Source organism: Leuciscus leuciscus (assembly GCF_965113295.1).
Source record: "Leuciscus leuciscus genome assembly, chromosome: 15".
Lineage (NCBI taxonomy): Eukaryota > Metazoa > Chordata > Actinopteri > Cypriniformes > Leuciscidae > Leuciscus > Leuciscus leuciscus.
The window spans coordinates 4,416,646-4,434,060 of NC_138739.1; the positions used below are offsets into that span (position 1 = coordinate 4,416,646).

General features: G+C 41.4%; 1 protein-coding gene across 1 annotated transcript; it reads right to left on the bottom strand.

Annotated features, from left to right (window-relative positions):
* Positions 1-684: 684 nt before the first annotated feature.
* lmnb2 (lamin B2) lies at positions 685-16,851 on the bottom strand. Its single transcript, XM_082139081.1, has 12 exons — positions 16,415-16,851; positions 14,675-14,811; positions 12,379-12,535; positions 11,818-11,943; positions 9,268-9,438; positions 8,284-8,409; positions 6,892-7,112; positions 4,804-5,041; positions 4,274-4,381; positions 4,072-4,191; positions 3,892-3,990; positions 685-2,600 (listed from the first exon to the last, which is right to left on the bottom strand). Exons 1-12 carry the CDS (start codon positions 16,628-16,630, stop codon positions 2,559-2,561), a joined length of 1,761 nt encoding a protein of 586 aa, XP_081995207.1. The 5' UTR covers positions 16,631-16,851; the 3' UTR covers positions 685-2,558.
* Positions 16,852-17,415: the final 564 nt, after the last annotated feature.

Genomic DNA, 17,415 nt, shown 5'->3' on the forward strand with positions numbered 1-17,415 from the left:
GCCACATTTAAGAGCGTCAAATCACCATTTATTGTGTGAATTTCGCAATAAAATATTCAGAATTTGAAAGATGAGACTTTTATTCTTTATCAGAAGTAACAGAGCACAAGCTCTTTGTGATTATTGGGCATGAGGCGCTATAAATGACGTTTAATTTAGGGAAAACTGCAGATCCGGCAACCCTGGCTTGAACTACGGATGATTCACAGGGTCAAATAAAGCCTGCAATAACGTCGCTATTATTTAACTGTTTTAAAGCGTTATTGTCGCGTTAATTTGCCCTAAATTCAATACACAAAAGAGATTTTCTTCACACACAGTATGAGTTGCAGTCGTTCACGTTTTTTCCGCACCCTTTTGATTGACAGGATATAATCGGCCCTCATCGGCTGTTTTTAAACAATCGGCCGATAGCTAAAAATAATCGTCTGATAGCGATTATTGGCCGATACATCCAGTAGCACCTCACTGCAGTACACGAGATCCAGGGGGAGGAGTTGGATCCAGATCTAAGGGGTGGAGATTGGTAGGTTTAGGTATATGTAATGTGGGAGGAGTTGGATCTGGATCCAACTCCTCCCCCTGGATTTCGTGTTCTGCAGTGAGGACCATCTCGATACATCAGTGCATCTCTCAAACAGACCCAGGATTTGTATTTATTAACAGACCCACAATGGCACAACGTAATAAGTAAAACATTTATTGGATAATGCATACAAAAAAAAGAAGAAATCAAAATCACAATTAAATGACACTTTTGGCATGCGCCTTTCTCTTATAGCCCTTCAAAAGTCCTCTTACAATGAAGAATTTTTACCCCGTAACAAATTTGATTCATAGTTCACAATTTATGGCTCAATTTCTACTCACATTTCTGTACTTTGATGGCAGTTCAAATAGCATTTAGTTTTTTTAAAACTTTACAGTAGATCGTTACAAATGACGGATTGACAATTTCGTATCAAATACACCGAAGCACATTGTATCCGCTACATGAGTCACAGCCCTGTCTAATAAAACCTGAAAAGAACAAGGAAATGACTTTCCTTATGAAAACAGTGTTTGTAACTAACAGAAGCTAGATTAAAAATTCACAGATGAGGAGTGTTTGGCTAGAAAACAGTTTCCATTCACGTCACATGAAGTAAAAAAAAAAAAAAACTAAACAAAAAGATCCGATTTTATTAGCTCAGAGGCCAAGTAACAAATGTACACAAATACAACTTTACTTGAGCTCAATTTCACTTAAATTTGACACAAATCTGTGTCCCAATTGAGGCAATTCGTTCTCACAGAACCTTTAGAAGAACCCTAGGAAAGTAAACACGAAGATTACGATACCCCCATTAAAATAACCTTACAAAGACAGAAATCGTAAAAATGTTTCCCCAAGTCAATTATTTGTTTTGTACACACTGCACTGAATATATTCACAAGTAAGACGTTTAATCTAAATATTTTAAATGCATGTAAAGATTTCCTTGTGCACTAGGGTTTTAAAAATCCTGAGGACAAACCTATCAAAAATATACGATTATAGCTAAAAATCAAACTGCTGTCCTGCAAAAATGTACGCGTCACCCCTAAACAACTCCGAGTCATTCGCTGATTCATATAAAAATATTCGCTGCATGCATAATTGTCCGAGAAACATTTTAATTAAAACAAAAGTACGTTTTAAAACTTAAAATAAAAACGCAACAGAACCGACAGGGTGGATGATGGATGCAGATTTACTCAACTATTACATGGGTTTCAGTTTATCTGGAGTGTCTCGAGAAGTTGAGCAAAGCAAGCAAGAAACAAGGCAAATCTGACCGAGTCAAATTGGTTTCATTCGTCGTCCATTTCTTTGGTAAATCTGCGTTTTTGTGTAATCGTGTCGATTAAAGTCAATTTAAAACGCTGATCACATGATCAATTCAACACTACATTCACATGAACTGTAAAAATGTTTAAACATTTAAACATGTTGTATGTGGACATACATTTTTATAACATTCGCTCGTATGAACTTTTGGGCTTGATTAATGTCTTAACATTCACTGATTTAATACATAATACTATGTAAAGCACAAATCAAAACCAAAAAACAATAAGATAAATGGTGGGAGAGTTCATTACGAAGCAGTTTGATTTAGTTTCCACCCTGTTTGTCTGGTTGGCGAAGCAAAAAAAAAAACCACAAGATTGACAGCTGTCAGTTACGGGCTATAGTGCACTACAGAACATGAGCTCACCGTCATAATAATAACCCCATTCATAAGTGACGAGAACACGATTCATAGACATGAATATGCAGATTCCTTAGTCACCGGCTCGCACTAATACTTTCTAATTTCAGGTCGTTTGACTCATTCTCCGATGATCAAGACTATTTCGCTGATGAGCCGTGGCATTTTTGCTCAAGATTGACTGGCTTTACAAATGAGGTCCGTAGAAATAAAGGACTGAGGGAGTGGGGGGGTGTTATGAACTCATTATCGAGGAATACAAAAAGTAGTGGCTCTACAAAAAAAAGACTGAATCGTGGGAAGGAAGATACTAAAGGGGCTCCATCACATGACGGCACATTCTCTGGATGCGGTCTTTGGGTCGCCCTGAAAATAAGAGCAAATTCAGCAAAGGTTATTACATTACATCTACCGAATCATATTTGAAACTATTTTCTATGGCCTATAAATGATCACAACTTTGTGGAAAAACACAATCTACTAGTTCAGTTTCAGTTTGTTTATTTATAGAGCACATTTACACACGGCCACTGGCCGACCAAAGTGCTGTACATATAGTAAATAGCATTAATAAATGTCTACAATCTACAACTGATTGATGGTTTAGACTCTTATCAAGTAAATCTTTTAGTGTATTTGTACAAACGTCCTCCATGTGTCTGTATGCTGTCAAATCTGATTTTTATCAAGTGAATGTAATAACTTTGGTATTGTTAGTAATACTGGAGCAGCTTCGCTTTATTTGATCATCATACATTATTTTTTTGAAAAATTATGAGTATCAAATATGATCATCAGGCTTTTAAGGAAGGTTTATTTGTTCATCTCTCAATCATCATTTCATTATATGATTTAAAGTCCCCCTGTGGGGAAAATCCAGCTTTTAATGTTGTTTATGTGTCTATGTGGTTTTTTTAATATGCTTTAAGACAAACCATGTGTAAATTCATAAGTCGACACCATTGCTGAGTATTTCCTCCTTAAAACTGCAGTGAACCAAAGACAGTCTCAAACACACGCTTTGAAATCGCTGGTGTTTCTGACGTCACAAACTACCTTGTAACCAATCAGATCAACGTGTGATCGTCAACCAGTGGATCTCTGAGCTGAGTGAGTGAGTGGAGGCGGGGCTCATTTGCATATTCATAGAATCGCGCATACTAAATGAGACAAGGGTGTCGAGTTACATTCAAGATATTTTAAGGCATGAAGATTTTTTTTCCAAGAAAAAAATTAAATATGTCATTTTGTTGATCAAAGATGAGTTTTAAGGGATACAATTATTGACTACAGGGGGACTTTAAGACTACAAACAGAGCTGTCATTTAAATATCATCTTACCAAGACATATTATTGGCAGATATTGATATTTCTATGCATTTTATGCAAGTATCTGCTAAACTGTTCTCATTGATTTACATTAAAAGCATCAGAATTTCATCTTACTGTTTGTGTTTGGTCAAATAAATATCAGCATCTGCACCAATTTGCATGTTTTTTCTCTGAATCAGAGTCTCGTTTTCTTTCCTCCATATTCTCACTATATCAGCCATAAAAGCCTGATGTATCAAATATGGTACTCAACATAGGCAAACTTTATTTTAAATACTTTGCCTAAAGTTTCAAAAAACTTCTGTTTCCAGTTTCTGACTATTACCTGCTGATGGAAAAGATCTTCATCTCCAAAGTCTCCATCCTCATCATCACCGTTCTCCATTTCCAGCACGCTTTTAGTGACGGTTCGCTTGGCCACTTCCTGCAAATAAAAGTTCAAGTTTCGTTAGCGCATTCGCACACAAAATCAGCAAAGGCCGAACCCTGCTGGTGTTCCTCATACCTCTCCGCTTGAGTTGACCAATGAGGTGAGGATCTTCTCTCCGGTTCCCCAGGAGCTCTGGCTCTTCCACAGCAGATCTGAAGGAGGACTATGGGACACGCCGGCATTGGCGCTCCACACCTTTCAACAGAAACACACAAGTTTAACATCTACAAAACATCCTGAGTTGGAGCAAAAATGAGATACGGTCCAGTTCGCTTACCGTTACCGTCTGACCGGCCTTCAGGACAAACTTAGGGCTGAATTTGTAGGTGATTTCCTCTTCATCACCAATTTGTCTCTTTAGTCGCCAGCTGCCCAGAGATTGATCCTAAATGTGGGATAAAATTATGAAATACAAGATATTTTTTATAAAGCAACACACCACAGGTGAACACGGTAAATAATTAATGTGAAAATAGTAAATGTTTTGTATGACAAATGTTGTTTAAATATGCAAATGAGGTATTGTCTTATTTTCTAAACAGAAATCTAAACACTGGATAGAGCCAGATTCAAACTTTTTTTTTTTGTTGTCTTTTTATCACTCCATAAATCAAAAATTACTGTCGCGGATTTTTGAGGAGGTAAAACAACCATGTTTTACACAACCATTGAGGAATTTTAACCAAAGTATGTTACAAACTTTACATAAAGGCCCTAAAGAATCATACCAACTTGTGGAAAATGGGCATCTGATGACCCCTTTAAAACGTGAAGTGAAATTAGAATTTTTTTCAAAATTCACAGTACCTTGTCCGAGTTGTTCCTGAGGGTCACCGATTTCCCCTCCAGGTCGATCTCCTCGACACTGACGCTCCCCGTGGCTTCGGCCTCCTGGCTGAACTGGAGTTTGGGGACGGCGATGGACTCTTCCTCGAGCTCCACACGCTTTCTCTTAGAGCGAGAGCTTCGTGAAGACGCAGAAGTGCTGCTGGCTGAGGTGCGGGTCACCGTGACCCGAGAGGACGGGCTGGGCGACAGCTTCAGCCTAGAGGAGACGGGACACACAGGCACATTACGCATCCCAAATCAACAGGAACACGCGTATGATAACAAAAAGTGAGGCCCGTTCACACCCAACAACGAAGAACTTAAATTTCAAAAAGTCAAATCCAAGCACTTTAAGTACCTTGTACGAACCCTGATTAAATGCTACTGTATAGAGCACCTATTACGCTTTTTCATCTGTCTTTAGTGTGTAATGTTGCGGAGCATGAAAACGTCCCTCAGTGGGAGTTCTTCTCTAGATCAGAGTCAGTGTTTCTGAACTCCCTGAAACATTGTAGTCTTGAGTTTCTTCCGGGAATGAACACGTCACAATATTCCTCATTTAAATAATTAATATGCAGAATAAAGGGGCGGGGCCTGGTTGAGTTAGTTAGTAGTGTGTTAAACTGGCGGTTATGGTAAGGGGCGTGACATTTCCCAAACACACTCGAAGCGATTGACCAATCACAACACACTGCTCCAGACGACCAATCAGAGCACAGTGTGCTTTTCAGAAGGAGGGGCTTCACAGAAACGGGAACTAAACAGAGCGTTACTGACAGACTGGGAAGAGAGGAGCCGCAACAATGGAGAATATGGGGAAATAATCAACATTCAAGCAGGAAAACCTGTTCTAGTAGAATCAAGACTTGTAAAAGGGCGTAAAAGGTCCTCTTTAAAGGTAGATGGAATCTGATTGGTTTTCAATGGTATTTATCATTAATCAGCTGGAAACATTGTTTTTGAAAGAGATTCCAACAATATCATTCATCAGTGTTATTATTATAGTTGTAGTGTGGAGTTTCTCATCCTCACAAAATTATTAAAACTATATTATAGTTATTGTTGTTGGTGTGAACGGACCATAAGAATGGGCAACCGCACCATGAACACACAATGTTTATGCGACTGTGCTTACCTTTCCTTCCTATCATCTGTCCTCCAAATATCTCAACTGCAGACTATCCTAAACTGGTCTCAATCTTCGAGATGGTCTAGCTGCCTTCTGGTCTCCTCGTCCTCGTGCTAAATGAGCTCTCTGACTTATTTCTTGACAACTCGCTCTATCGTATCGCTCACGCACGAGCGGGAAACAATTATCATTCAGGCGTGACATTTTACAACCTACCTTACACATTCCAGAACCTCAAGTATGTCAAGTATGATGCGCAAAAATGTGAAGTGGAGCGTTCCTGAACACGTTTATGGGCTGCAGATGAACAATGATAATAATCAGCTGCCATCAGCAGCATCGAAAAACCAGTGCAAAACCCTCAAGAACAGCCAGTTTGTGTGCATCAAACTAAATGCGTCACAAAACCGAGTTAGCTTCCTACATTGAAACACAAGCTTGTCCGATCGCTAGTCTGCCTAGCAACACATCTCAGCCGTGTTTTAAAATGCTTTCTTGCCTAGTATTTTTTATCTAGTTTTCCATTAAAACTGGGTTTGTACAGATACTGTAAATCTGGCTTTTCAAGCACTACTTTTTTGGCTTTCAAGGACTACAATTAGAGATCTCACTTATCAAAACAATATCTTTGAATCTTAGATTCACTTCAAATATTGACATCCGACATCAAGAGGTCCTTGAAAGTGCTTGAATTATTTAAATGCAATATACGCATTTAAATAATTCAAGCACTTTTCAAGTACCTCGTCATAACCATGTCTGTTTTCAAGGGTTTTCCAGGAGTTAAATATCAAAAAGTCAAATTAAAGTACTTTAAGCACCTTGTAGTAAGCAAATCACAAGCTTAAAGGCCCTGAAAGTGCCGTCTAGGTGGGCATTCCTGTCATTTTTGGATGATTGTCGGTTCGAGTGTGTTCAGGAATGCGTCAGGCGCTCACCTGTCCTCCTCGCCCTCCAGCAGTTTCCGATAGGCGTTGATCTCCATGTCCAGGGCCAGCTTGACGTCCAGCAGCTCCTGGTACTCGTTCAGCTGCTGCTGCATGCACTCCCTCATCTCGGCCATCTCGCGCTCCTTGGCGTCCAGCTGCCGCCGGTACTTGTCCCTGTCGCTGGACAGCATCTCCTCCAGCTCGCGGATGCGCTCCTCGGCGGCGGACGCCTGAGGGGGGGAGAAAACAAGTCGTGAATGACGGATAACATCTATGAGGCTGAATAACAAGACGTTTTCTTCTAATACTACACAAGGACTCAAAGAGAACAAACGTTTCAGGATTACCATGGAAATAAAACTGGCTAAATCCTACCAACCAAGCTAATGTAGATTAGCTTGGCCGATACCGATAATCTTAATATATGAAAGCCGATAACCGATAATTCCTTATATTTGAAAGCCGGTAACCGACAATTCTTTATATTTGAAAGCCGATAACCGATAATTCCTTATATTTGAAAGCCGGTAACCGATAATTCCTTATATTTGAAAGCCGATAACCGATAATTCCTTATATTTGAAAGCCGATAACCGATAATTCCTTATATTTGAAAGCCGGTAACCGATAATTCCTTATATTTGAAAGCCGGTAACCGATAATTCCTTATATTTGAAAACCGATAACTCTTTATATTTGAAAGCCGATAATTCTTTATATTTGAAAGCCGATAATTCTTTATATTTGAAAACCGATAACTCTTTATATTTGAAAGCCGATAATTCTTTATATTTGAAAGCCGATAACCAATATATTGGCTGATAAATCTACATTTTTATATAATTTTTGAGAGCCTGATTACAAAAACAAAAGTCTCAACATTAAAAATCCATGTCCCAAACACACAATTAGCCGATAATGTTCTCATAATAATTGTATGTATTCTATATGACAGACTTGCACTGCGCTGAACTGTATTTCCCTTTGTAATAAGTGATTCCAATCATATTTCAAGCAATTCAAAATTATGTTGTCATCAACAGTGCACATCTGAAGCGTCTCAGCTGAAGGAAATAATCCATTATTTATCGGATAATACAAATCTTATACAATTAATAATAATAATAATAATATGAAAATAAGTGCAATGACTTAGACAAATTTAAATGATAATATTATACATTTCCATAAAAAAAAAAAACGTGTCTAGGTACCTGATTAATAACACACAGTACACACATATGTAAACGCAAACTTTTATTTTGGATGTGATTAATCGTTACCCAGCACTAATTAATACTTAAATTTTTTCCTGCCAAACTTATGTTGCTACCCTATTATTATGGTAAACTTCTGGAAGGGTTCGTGAGCAATATTAGCAGTGAAAACATGTTTAGGTACCTGTTTCTGCAGGGCGTTGAGCTGATAGCTCAGGCCCTCGATGCGCACACGGGCCTCCTGAAGCTCCTCGCGCGCCGTGAGAACCGCTTTATCGTTCATGTCCGACGACACCTTGGCATTATCCAGCTGCAGAGAGAGAGGACTCAGTCAGAGAGCAAACCACGTTTCCTAACGCCATGGAGTGCAGAGTTCCCACACCTCGGTTCACTTCAAATTCAAGGACCTTTCAAAGACTTTCCAGGTCCAACAACCTCAAATTCAAGGACTTAATGTGGGGACACATTTCAAGTGAGAGCAAGGTTACATCGTGTTATCTTGTAAGATCCATTGTTACAGTTCATGACAACTTACAACAGTGTCTGTTCTCTAACTGAACTGAACAATGATTTTATCAAAAAAATTATAAATAAATCAACGGCGGGGGGGCAGTGACACGGTGGGCGAGTGATGTAACCTTGCTTCTGAACACCGGTAACACAGTCAACACCGACTATCATAGCAAGCCTATTGGCTATAATGACCTGGATCACAAAACCAGTCACATGTCGCACTGGTATATTTGTGGCAATAGCCAACAATACATTGTATGCGTCAAAATTATCGATTTTTCTTTTATGCCAAAAATCATTAGGATATTAAGTAAAGATCATGTTCCATGAAGATACTTTATACATTTCCTACTGTAAATATATAAAACATTTATTTCTGTGAGTGAACGCTGCACAATCGCCAACATTAATGGACAACTTTGATTTAACTTTTTTTGCACCCTCAGATTCCAGATTTTCAAGCAGTTGCATCAACCAAATATGTATATTTGTAAATTATATATAACATGGCCAAATATTGTCCTATCCTAACAAACCATACATCAATGGAAAACTTATTCAGCTTTCAGATGATGCATAAATCTCAACACACTGCCCCATGTGACTGGTTGTGTGGTGCAGGTCAGCTGTGTAACAGTGATGTGGGGTGTCTGACCTTGGCCATGAAGGTGTTCTGCAGCTCCTCCTTGTAGATCTGCACCTGCTGCTCATGTTGTCTGCGCAGATCCTGCAGCGCCTGCGCCAGCTTGAACTCGTAGTCCTGCTGCAATCCTGAGTCCACCTCCACCACACGCCTCTCCTTACGCCTGCGCGTCTCACGCACCTCCTGCACACACACACACTCCTGTTAGAGCTTCACACACTCCTCCACCACACGCCTCTCCTTACGCCTGCGCGTCTCACGCACCTCCTGCACACACACACACTCCTGTTAGAGGTTCACACACACTCCTCCACCACACGCCTCTCCTTACGCCTGCGCGTCTCACGCACCTCCTGCACACACACACACTCCTGTTAGAGCTTCACACACTCCTCCACCACACGCCTCTCCTTACGCCTGCGCGTCTCACGCACCTCCTGCACACACACACACTCCTGTTAGAGGTTCACACACACTCCTCCACCACACGCCTCTCCTTACGCCTGCGCGTCTCACGCACCTCCTGCACACACACACACTCCTGTTAGAGCTTCACACACTCCTCCACCACCACACGCCTCTCCTGACGCCTGCGCGTCTCACGCACCTCCTGCACACACACACACTCCTGTTAGAGCTTCACACACTCCTCCACCACACGCCTCTCCTTACGCCTGCGCGTCTCACGCACCTCCTGCACACACACACACTCCTGTTAGAGGTTCACACACACTCCTCCACCACACGCCTCTCCTTACGCCTGCGCGTCTCACGCACCTCCTGCACACACACACTCCTGTTAGAGGTTCACACACACACACACACTCCTCCACCACACGCCTCTCCTTACGCCTGCGCGTCTCACGCACCTCCTGCGCACACACACACTCCTGTTAGAGGTTCACACACACACTCCTGTTAGAGGTTCACACACACACTCCTGTTAGAGGTTCACACACACACTCCTGTTAGAGGTTCACACACACACTCCTGTTAGAGGTTCACACACACACTCCTCCACCACACGCCTCTCCTTACGCCTGCGCGTCTCACGCACCTCCTGCACACACACACACTCCTGTTAGAGGTTCACACACACACTCCTCCACCACACGCACTCCTTACGCCTGCGCGTCTCACGCACCTCCTGCACACACACACACTCCTGTTAGAGCTTCACACACACGCCTCTCCTGACACCTGCGCATCTCACGCACCTCCTGCACACACACACTCCTGTTAGAGCTTCACACACTCCTCCACCACACGCCTCTCCTTACGCACCTCCTGCACACACACACACTCCTGTTAGAGGTTCACACACACTCCTCCACCACACGCCTCTCCTTACGCCTGCGCGTCTCACGCACCTCCTGCACACACACACACTCCTGTTAGAGCTTCACACACACGCCTCTCCTGACACCTGCGCATCTCACGCACCTCCTGCACACACACACACTCCTGTTAGAGCTTCACACACACTCCTCCACCACACGCCTCTCCTGACACCTGCGCATCTCACGCACCTCCTGCACACACACACACACACTCCTGTTAGAGCTTCACACACACACTCCTCCACCACACGCCTCTCCTGACGCCTGCGCGTCTCACGCACCTCCTGCACACACACACTCCTGTTAGAGCTCACACACACACTCCTCCACCACCACACGCCTCTCCTGACGCCTGCGCGTCTCACGCACCTCCTGCACACACACACACTCCTGTTAGAGCTTCACACACACTCCTCCACCACACGCCTCTCCTTACGCCTGCGCGTCTCACGCACCTCCTGCACACACACACTCCTGTTAGAGCTTCACACACACGCCTCTCCTGACACCTGCGCATCTCACGCACCTCCTGCACACACACACACACTCCTGTTAGAGCTTCACACACACACTCCTCCACCACACGCCTCTCCTGACACCTGCGCATCTCACGCACCTCCTGCACACACACACTCCTGTTAGAGGTTCACACACACACACTCCTCCACCACACGCCTCTCTTGACACCTGCGCATCTCACACACACTCCTGTTAGAGCTCACACACACACACTCCTCCACCACACGCCTCTCCTGACACCTGCGCATCTCACGCACCTCCTGCACACACACACACTCCTGTTAGAGCTCACACACACACACACGCCTCTCCTGACACCTGCGCATCTCACGCACCTCCTGCACACACACACTCCTGTTAGAGCTCACACACACACACACTCCTCCACCACACGCCTCTCCTGACACCTGCACGTCTCACGCACCTCCTGCACACACTCCTGTTAGAGCTCACACACACGTCTCACGCACCTCCTGCACACACACCGCTGTTAGAGCTTCACACACAGACATCACAAATTCGGTTTGGTCAGCTTCCATTTTTCTGGACTCTGATTTACTGGTTAAGTTAAATGCTAGTAATCAAGAAAAACACTTTTTTTTTTTAAAATGATCATCATAAATTGTTAATATTAATCTACAATCATGGATTATTGGAATGCTAGTTTTCCCACATGAAAAGTCTAAAGGTTTCTCCCACCGACCTCCTCAAACATGCTCTTCCTGAACTCCAGGTCCTCGGACAGACTCTGGCAGCGGTTCTCCAGGTCCACCCGCATCAGCGTCTCCTTCTCCAGCTGTTTCTTAGCCACAGCGTGAGCATCTTCAGCCTGCAACACACACACACACACACACCTGCGTTAGACTGAGCTGTGGAGGAAGGGACTTGGGCTTGCTTAGTTGGGGACATTTAATTTAATATTCGACAATATTATTGCTCTGCCTGCATTGACACCATTACATGAGGACTGAGCAGGGGTGTGTTTCCCTAAAGCAGCGTTAGCCAACTGTGTTCTCAAGTTCAGTCGTTATCCGCAGTTCAACGAGTCTGTGCGATGACATCACGGTTTTCTCCAGAGCGGCTATATATATATAAAAATGAATAACTTTACAACAAAAATGAACCATCACTGAACTTCCTTAAGCTGGACTGTGATGCCATTTTCTTCTGGAAACAAACTTTGTTGCATTATTTTCCTGTTATCTCTGTAAAGCTGCTTTGAAACACTGTGTTGTGAAGCGGTGTGTGAGTAAACGTGACTTGCTTTGGCTAGCTGAGCCTTCAGGTCGGCTAGTTCTGCAGACAGCGAGCCGTTCTCGCGGAGCGCCGTGTTCAGAGACGCCTCGTTCTTGTTGAACTGCGCTTCCAGATCCTTGATCCGGGCCAGAGCCGAAGCCAGATCCCCATCCTTCTTCTTGTAGCTGGAAAACAGACTCAGTCAGTATAACGGGAGGATGGGTATCCAATCAGGTGTTACAGTTCGAGTCGATAGTTCTCAGATCGAGATTCGACTCAATGATTAAAGATTTAATACAAATCCTATATTTATAAAAATAAAAAGTGTACAAGTGGTTAATTACTAAAAAGAAATGAAGAGCCACAAACCTGTATATTGAACTGTGTATTTTAGGCACACTTGGGTGCATTACCACAGAACTCAACTCTATATTTCAAACGCATGCGATGAAAATACAAAAATTGATGCTGAAAATTGGACGAGTCAGAAGTTGGTCATGCTTTGATCAAACAGGATCAGGTTATTTTATGTTTAAGATAAAACACATATAATCTCTCAGCATTAGTGTAACATGAGGCTGAACAGCGGAGGAACACTAATACTGGCTTTTGGCTGATGGATGAATTAATAAATATGGAAATGTATCGATTCGTGGCCTTTGAGAATTGATTTTGAATCGACCACATTTTAAAATCGATTTATTAATTTTTTTGCCCAGACCTAGTACATATTTTCATTATTAACGATTTAATAATGAAATAAGAAAAGAATATTAAAATCCACAATCACAATAATATTAACATGAGCTGCGTTTTACATCGTTTCTACAAGCCTATTTCAGTGAATCAATCATTTCATCACTTCATAAATCACTTATAGGTTTGCTAACATGTCACACATCGTTACTGAGGTTCTCCGAGTGAAATCTGCATCACGACACAAGTCTCTCTCGTGGTTTAGAGCATCCGCCCGCAATCTGACACACGCGACACTCACTTCCTGTTTGCATGCGTTCGTTAGCAACCAGATCAACCAGAGATGATGCGTTAACCGCAAAGACTCGTTACAGAAACTTTCTATCTTAAGATCTGACAAGTTCATTTAGGATTTTTCACAAATTTGTATTACAGAAGCAAATCTCATGTTGATTTAGGATCCGCATCCGATCTTACAGGAATCTCCTCTTATCTGCAGTTGGGAAATCTTAAACCAATCCAACGAGTTCGGTACTCAACTCTCAGGTCTGTTGCTAAGCAACCAACGACACGCAAACAAACAGCAGCTGTGAAGCACAACGGAGAAACTCCGATAATAGAAATAACTGAGATTAAAATAAGAGGCAAAATTGGTTGTTTCCACCATCAAACATCACTGTTCATCTTCTATCATTAATAAATGTGATGTCATTCTCTCAGACAGGACTATTGTCATGTGATTTTTATAGATGGCTTTCCATTAGGGCTGGGAATCGATTCAGATGTTCTCAATTAAATTCGATTTCGACTCCCGATTCGACTCAATAATTATAGATTTAATACAAATCCTATATTTATTAAAAAACAAGTTTACAAGTGGTTAATTATTCAAAGAAATGAAGAGCCACAAACCTGTATATTAAACTGTATTTTAGGCACACTTGGGTGCATTAACACAGAACTCAACTCTATATTTCAAACGCATACGATGAAGAGACAGGATTCGGATGCAAGATGAAGAATTGATGCTGACGAGTCAGAAGTTGGTCATGCTTTGATCAAACAGGATCAGGTTATTTTATGTTTAAGATAAAACACACATATAATCTCTCAGCATTAGTGTAACATGAGGCTGAACAGTGGAGGAACACTAATACTGGCTTTTGGCTGATGGATGAATAATAAATATGGAAATTTATCGATTCGTGGCCTTTGAGAATCGATTTTGAATCGATCACATTTTAAAAACGATTTATCGAAAAATAGATTTTTCTGCCGAGATCTACTTTCAAACACTTCTGAAGTTACGACAGTTATGATGCTTCTGTAATTCCCTTTCCATATCTGTGGTAAAGATAAGATTATGCACTTAATAAACGTGATTTTATAATAGTTTTTGTCCTAACTGAACTTGGGTTAGCAAACAGACAAGATAGGATTCCTCAGTTAGGATCTTTCCGATGAGGAAGAGACTCATTTACCCAAATGAGCAGATGGAGCCGGATTTAAGTCGAGTTAAATAAGCCCAACTTAAGTTTAAAGACGACCTCTGACCTCACAGGTGATTAAAAGAGGGGGATAAGTGACTGGATTCCAGTTGAAAGAGACGTTTTCTGAGTAACACTTACTTCCGGGTGACCTCCTCGAGATCAGAGGTGGCTTTTCCCAGATCGATCTGAAGTCTGGCTCGTTCGCGAGCGGTTTCGTCCAGAACGCGACGGGCGTCGGCGAGCTCGGCCTCGTAAAGAGACTTAATCCCGGACACCTAGAGCACAAAAACAACAAGAAACCCAACAGATTTACACATCTCCAACAGATTCACACGTCTCCAAGAGAGTTACACGTCTCCAAGAGAGTTACACGTCTCCAAGAGACGCGGAGATTAGAATAAAGCACGACAGAACAGATTTAGGATGCTAGAAGTCTCACGTTTAAACCACAAGCAGATATTAGCTATTATTTGTAGAATAAACTCAGGTTAAGTTGAAAATTGTGTGCATGCAGAAGTGTTTGTAAAGCTATTCCGGATCCAACAAGTTTCACATTATTAAAGAGATGGTTAACCCAAAAATTACAATTAAATAATATTTTTCGCCATAATATGGAAGTCAATGGTGCCCAAAAGTGTTTGGCTTCACACAATCTTCAAAAGAGCTTAATTTCAAATAAATATTTACAGGTATTTAACAACTTAAGGGTGAGTAAATCTTTCATTTTAGGGTGAACTAATCCTTAAAGCCAATAAGCTGCTATTATCAGACATTATTTGTCAGTAAATCCAGAGCATGTGCGTGCCGAAATGTTTCTATAGGATTGTTGTGTGATATTAAAGATTAAAGCTATTCAGAATTCAACAAGTCTTGAATTATTAGAGAGATAGTTCACCCAAAAATGTAAATTAAATTGTTTTTTTTCTCTCCATACTATGGAAGTCAATGGTGCCCAAAAGTGTTCGGCTTCAAACATTCTTCAAAAGAGCTTAATTTTAAAGAAATATTTACAGGTATTTAACAACTTAAGGGTGAGTAAATGACAAGGGTGTTCATTTTAGGGTGAACTAATCCTTTAAGTCACTAAGCTGCTATTATCAGACATTATTTGTCAGTAAATCCAGTTGGAAAAACGGCCGAAATGTGTCTATAGGATCGTGCATGATATCAAACGTGATATTCTTTAGGCATTTTTGATGTATGAGGGCTTCAGTTTGATGTGGTCAACATTCAAAACAAAGGGGACAGATGGAGGGGGACCAGATTCAAATTTGAAAAGAGCATTTGGCCACTCCCAAAAAAAAAAAAAAAAAAAAAAAAAAAAAAAAGTTTAAGGAAAACGCCCAAACACACCAGGACAAACATTTACAGACCTGAACTCACACTTGGAAAAGTTTTACATTTGTTTTTAACACATAAACGCACAACTAAAAGGCTGGCACGTGCATACATAATGCAAATTATACAAATTGAAGCCATGCGGACACACTTTAACGGCCACTCCCTGAAAGCGTTTCACTTTACCCTATTGTGCAACGCGTTTTTGTACAAGGTTAGATGTGCACATGCTTTACTATAAGCTAAAGGCTATTATAAACGCACATGGTTGATAAGTTAGTGTAGAAACACTCGACTTCCTCGCGCGATTTTTCAAAAACGTTGTATCGCGATGCCCCGTGTAAGTGTTAAACCTCAAGAACAACATAAAACGAATGAAATGTTACCTTAAAATTTTTTTAAAACAATATAAAAATGGAAGTAACCGTAAATAAAAAGACAAAAAAAAAACAAGATTTATGACACCACTATACGCGTGAAACTGACGCTAGCGGGCAGATTTATCGCTCGTAAAAGCAGCACAAAGGAAGGGTTTTGCACCTCTCTGGTCGTGACTTCCTCTTTCTCGGACACTTTGACGAGCAGCCGGTCGTTCTCGAGCTCGAGAGACCGCACGCGATCGATGTACACGGCCAGGCGGTCGTTGAGCGCGCTCAGCTCCTGCTTCTCCTGCAGACGCGAGATCCGCGTCGGGCTCAGGGGCGTCTGCGCGGCCGACGCGCGGCCAGACTCGCGGCTCGGGGTTGCGGTCGCCATATTCACGCTACGGACCCACTTTACCTAGAATAAACCCTCCTGTTAGTGTTCCACTTCGGCCCGGTGTTGGAGCAGCGGCCTCTGAAGTCGTAGTCGGAACGGTTTTCCGGTGGCGTTTGGAAGTTTTTGTTTGTGGAGTTTTTTTGAATGAAACCGTGTGTTTGTAGTCCGAGAGCTGGTTGGCTGTCTTTGAAACGGAGGAGGTGTGAAAAGAAAATGGCCGCCGCCGCGAACGTAAAACCGCGCCAAAAATCCGTCGAAGTGCTCATGGGATTTGTAGTCTTTGTTATTTTTATTATTTTATTATTATTTAAAAAGCCATTAACCAGAACAATACAATGAGACATTCATTCCAAGTAAAAGATAGTGGACAGAGGACAAGAACAAAATTATAATAGACAAAAGGAAAACGGCGCCAGTTTATACAACATCGTACAATGTTATTTAATAGTTATATAAGCTCTAATTGCCTTTTTACTTGTGCAATTACACAAAACAGAACAATAAAACTTAAAATAATTTTTAAAGTAAGAAAAATAGGTTTGGTGTCGCACCATTTAATTTTATGAATGTTAAAATTTCCCATTAATATCAACAATTGTATGAAATATGCCTTATTATCTATCTTTATTATTTCCATGATCATTGAAGTGTATTATTATATCAAATCCACTCAGCTGCAAAGCAGTTACACTTTTTTCTTCATGGGATTTGTAGTCTGAAATCCAACAAAAGCCCTGATAAACAAGGGGAATATATATATATATATATATATATATATATAT

What these genes read in the sequence shown, in the direction of transcription:
- lmnb2 (XM_082139081.1), bottom strand. Translation starts at nt 16,630, where the DNA reads ATGGCGACCGCAACCCCGAGCCGCGAGTCTGGCCGCGCGTCGGCCGCG. An exon ending in TCAACGCCCTGCAGAAACAG is followed by an intron (nt 7,113 to 8,283) that starts GTACCTAAACAT and finishes TCCCCCCCTCAG; the next exon opens with GCGTCCGCCGCCGAGGAGCG. An exon ending in CTGGAGGGCGAGGAGGACAG is followed by an intron (nt 5,042 to 6,891) that starts GTGAGCGCCTGA and finishes CGTCTCCTCTAG; the next exon opens with GCTGAAGCTGTCGCCCAGCC.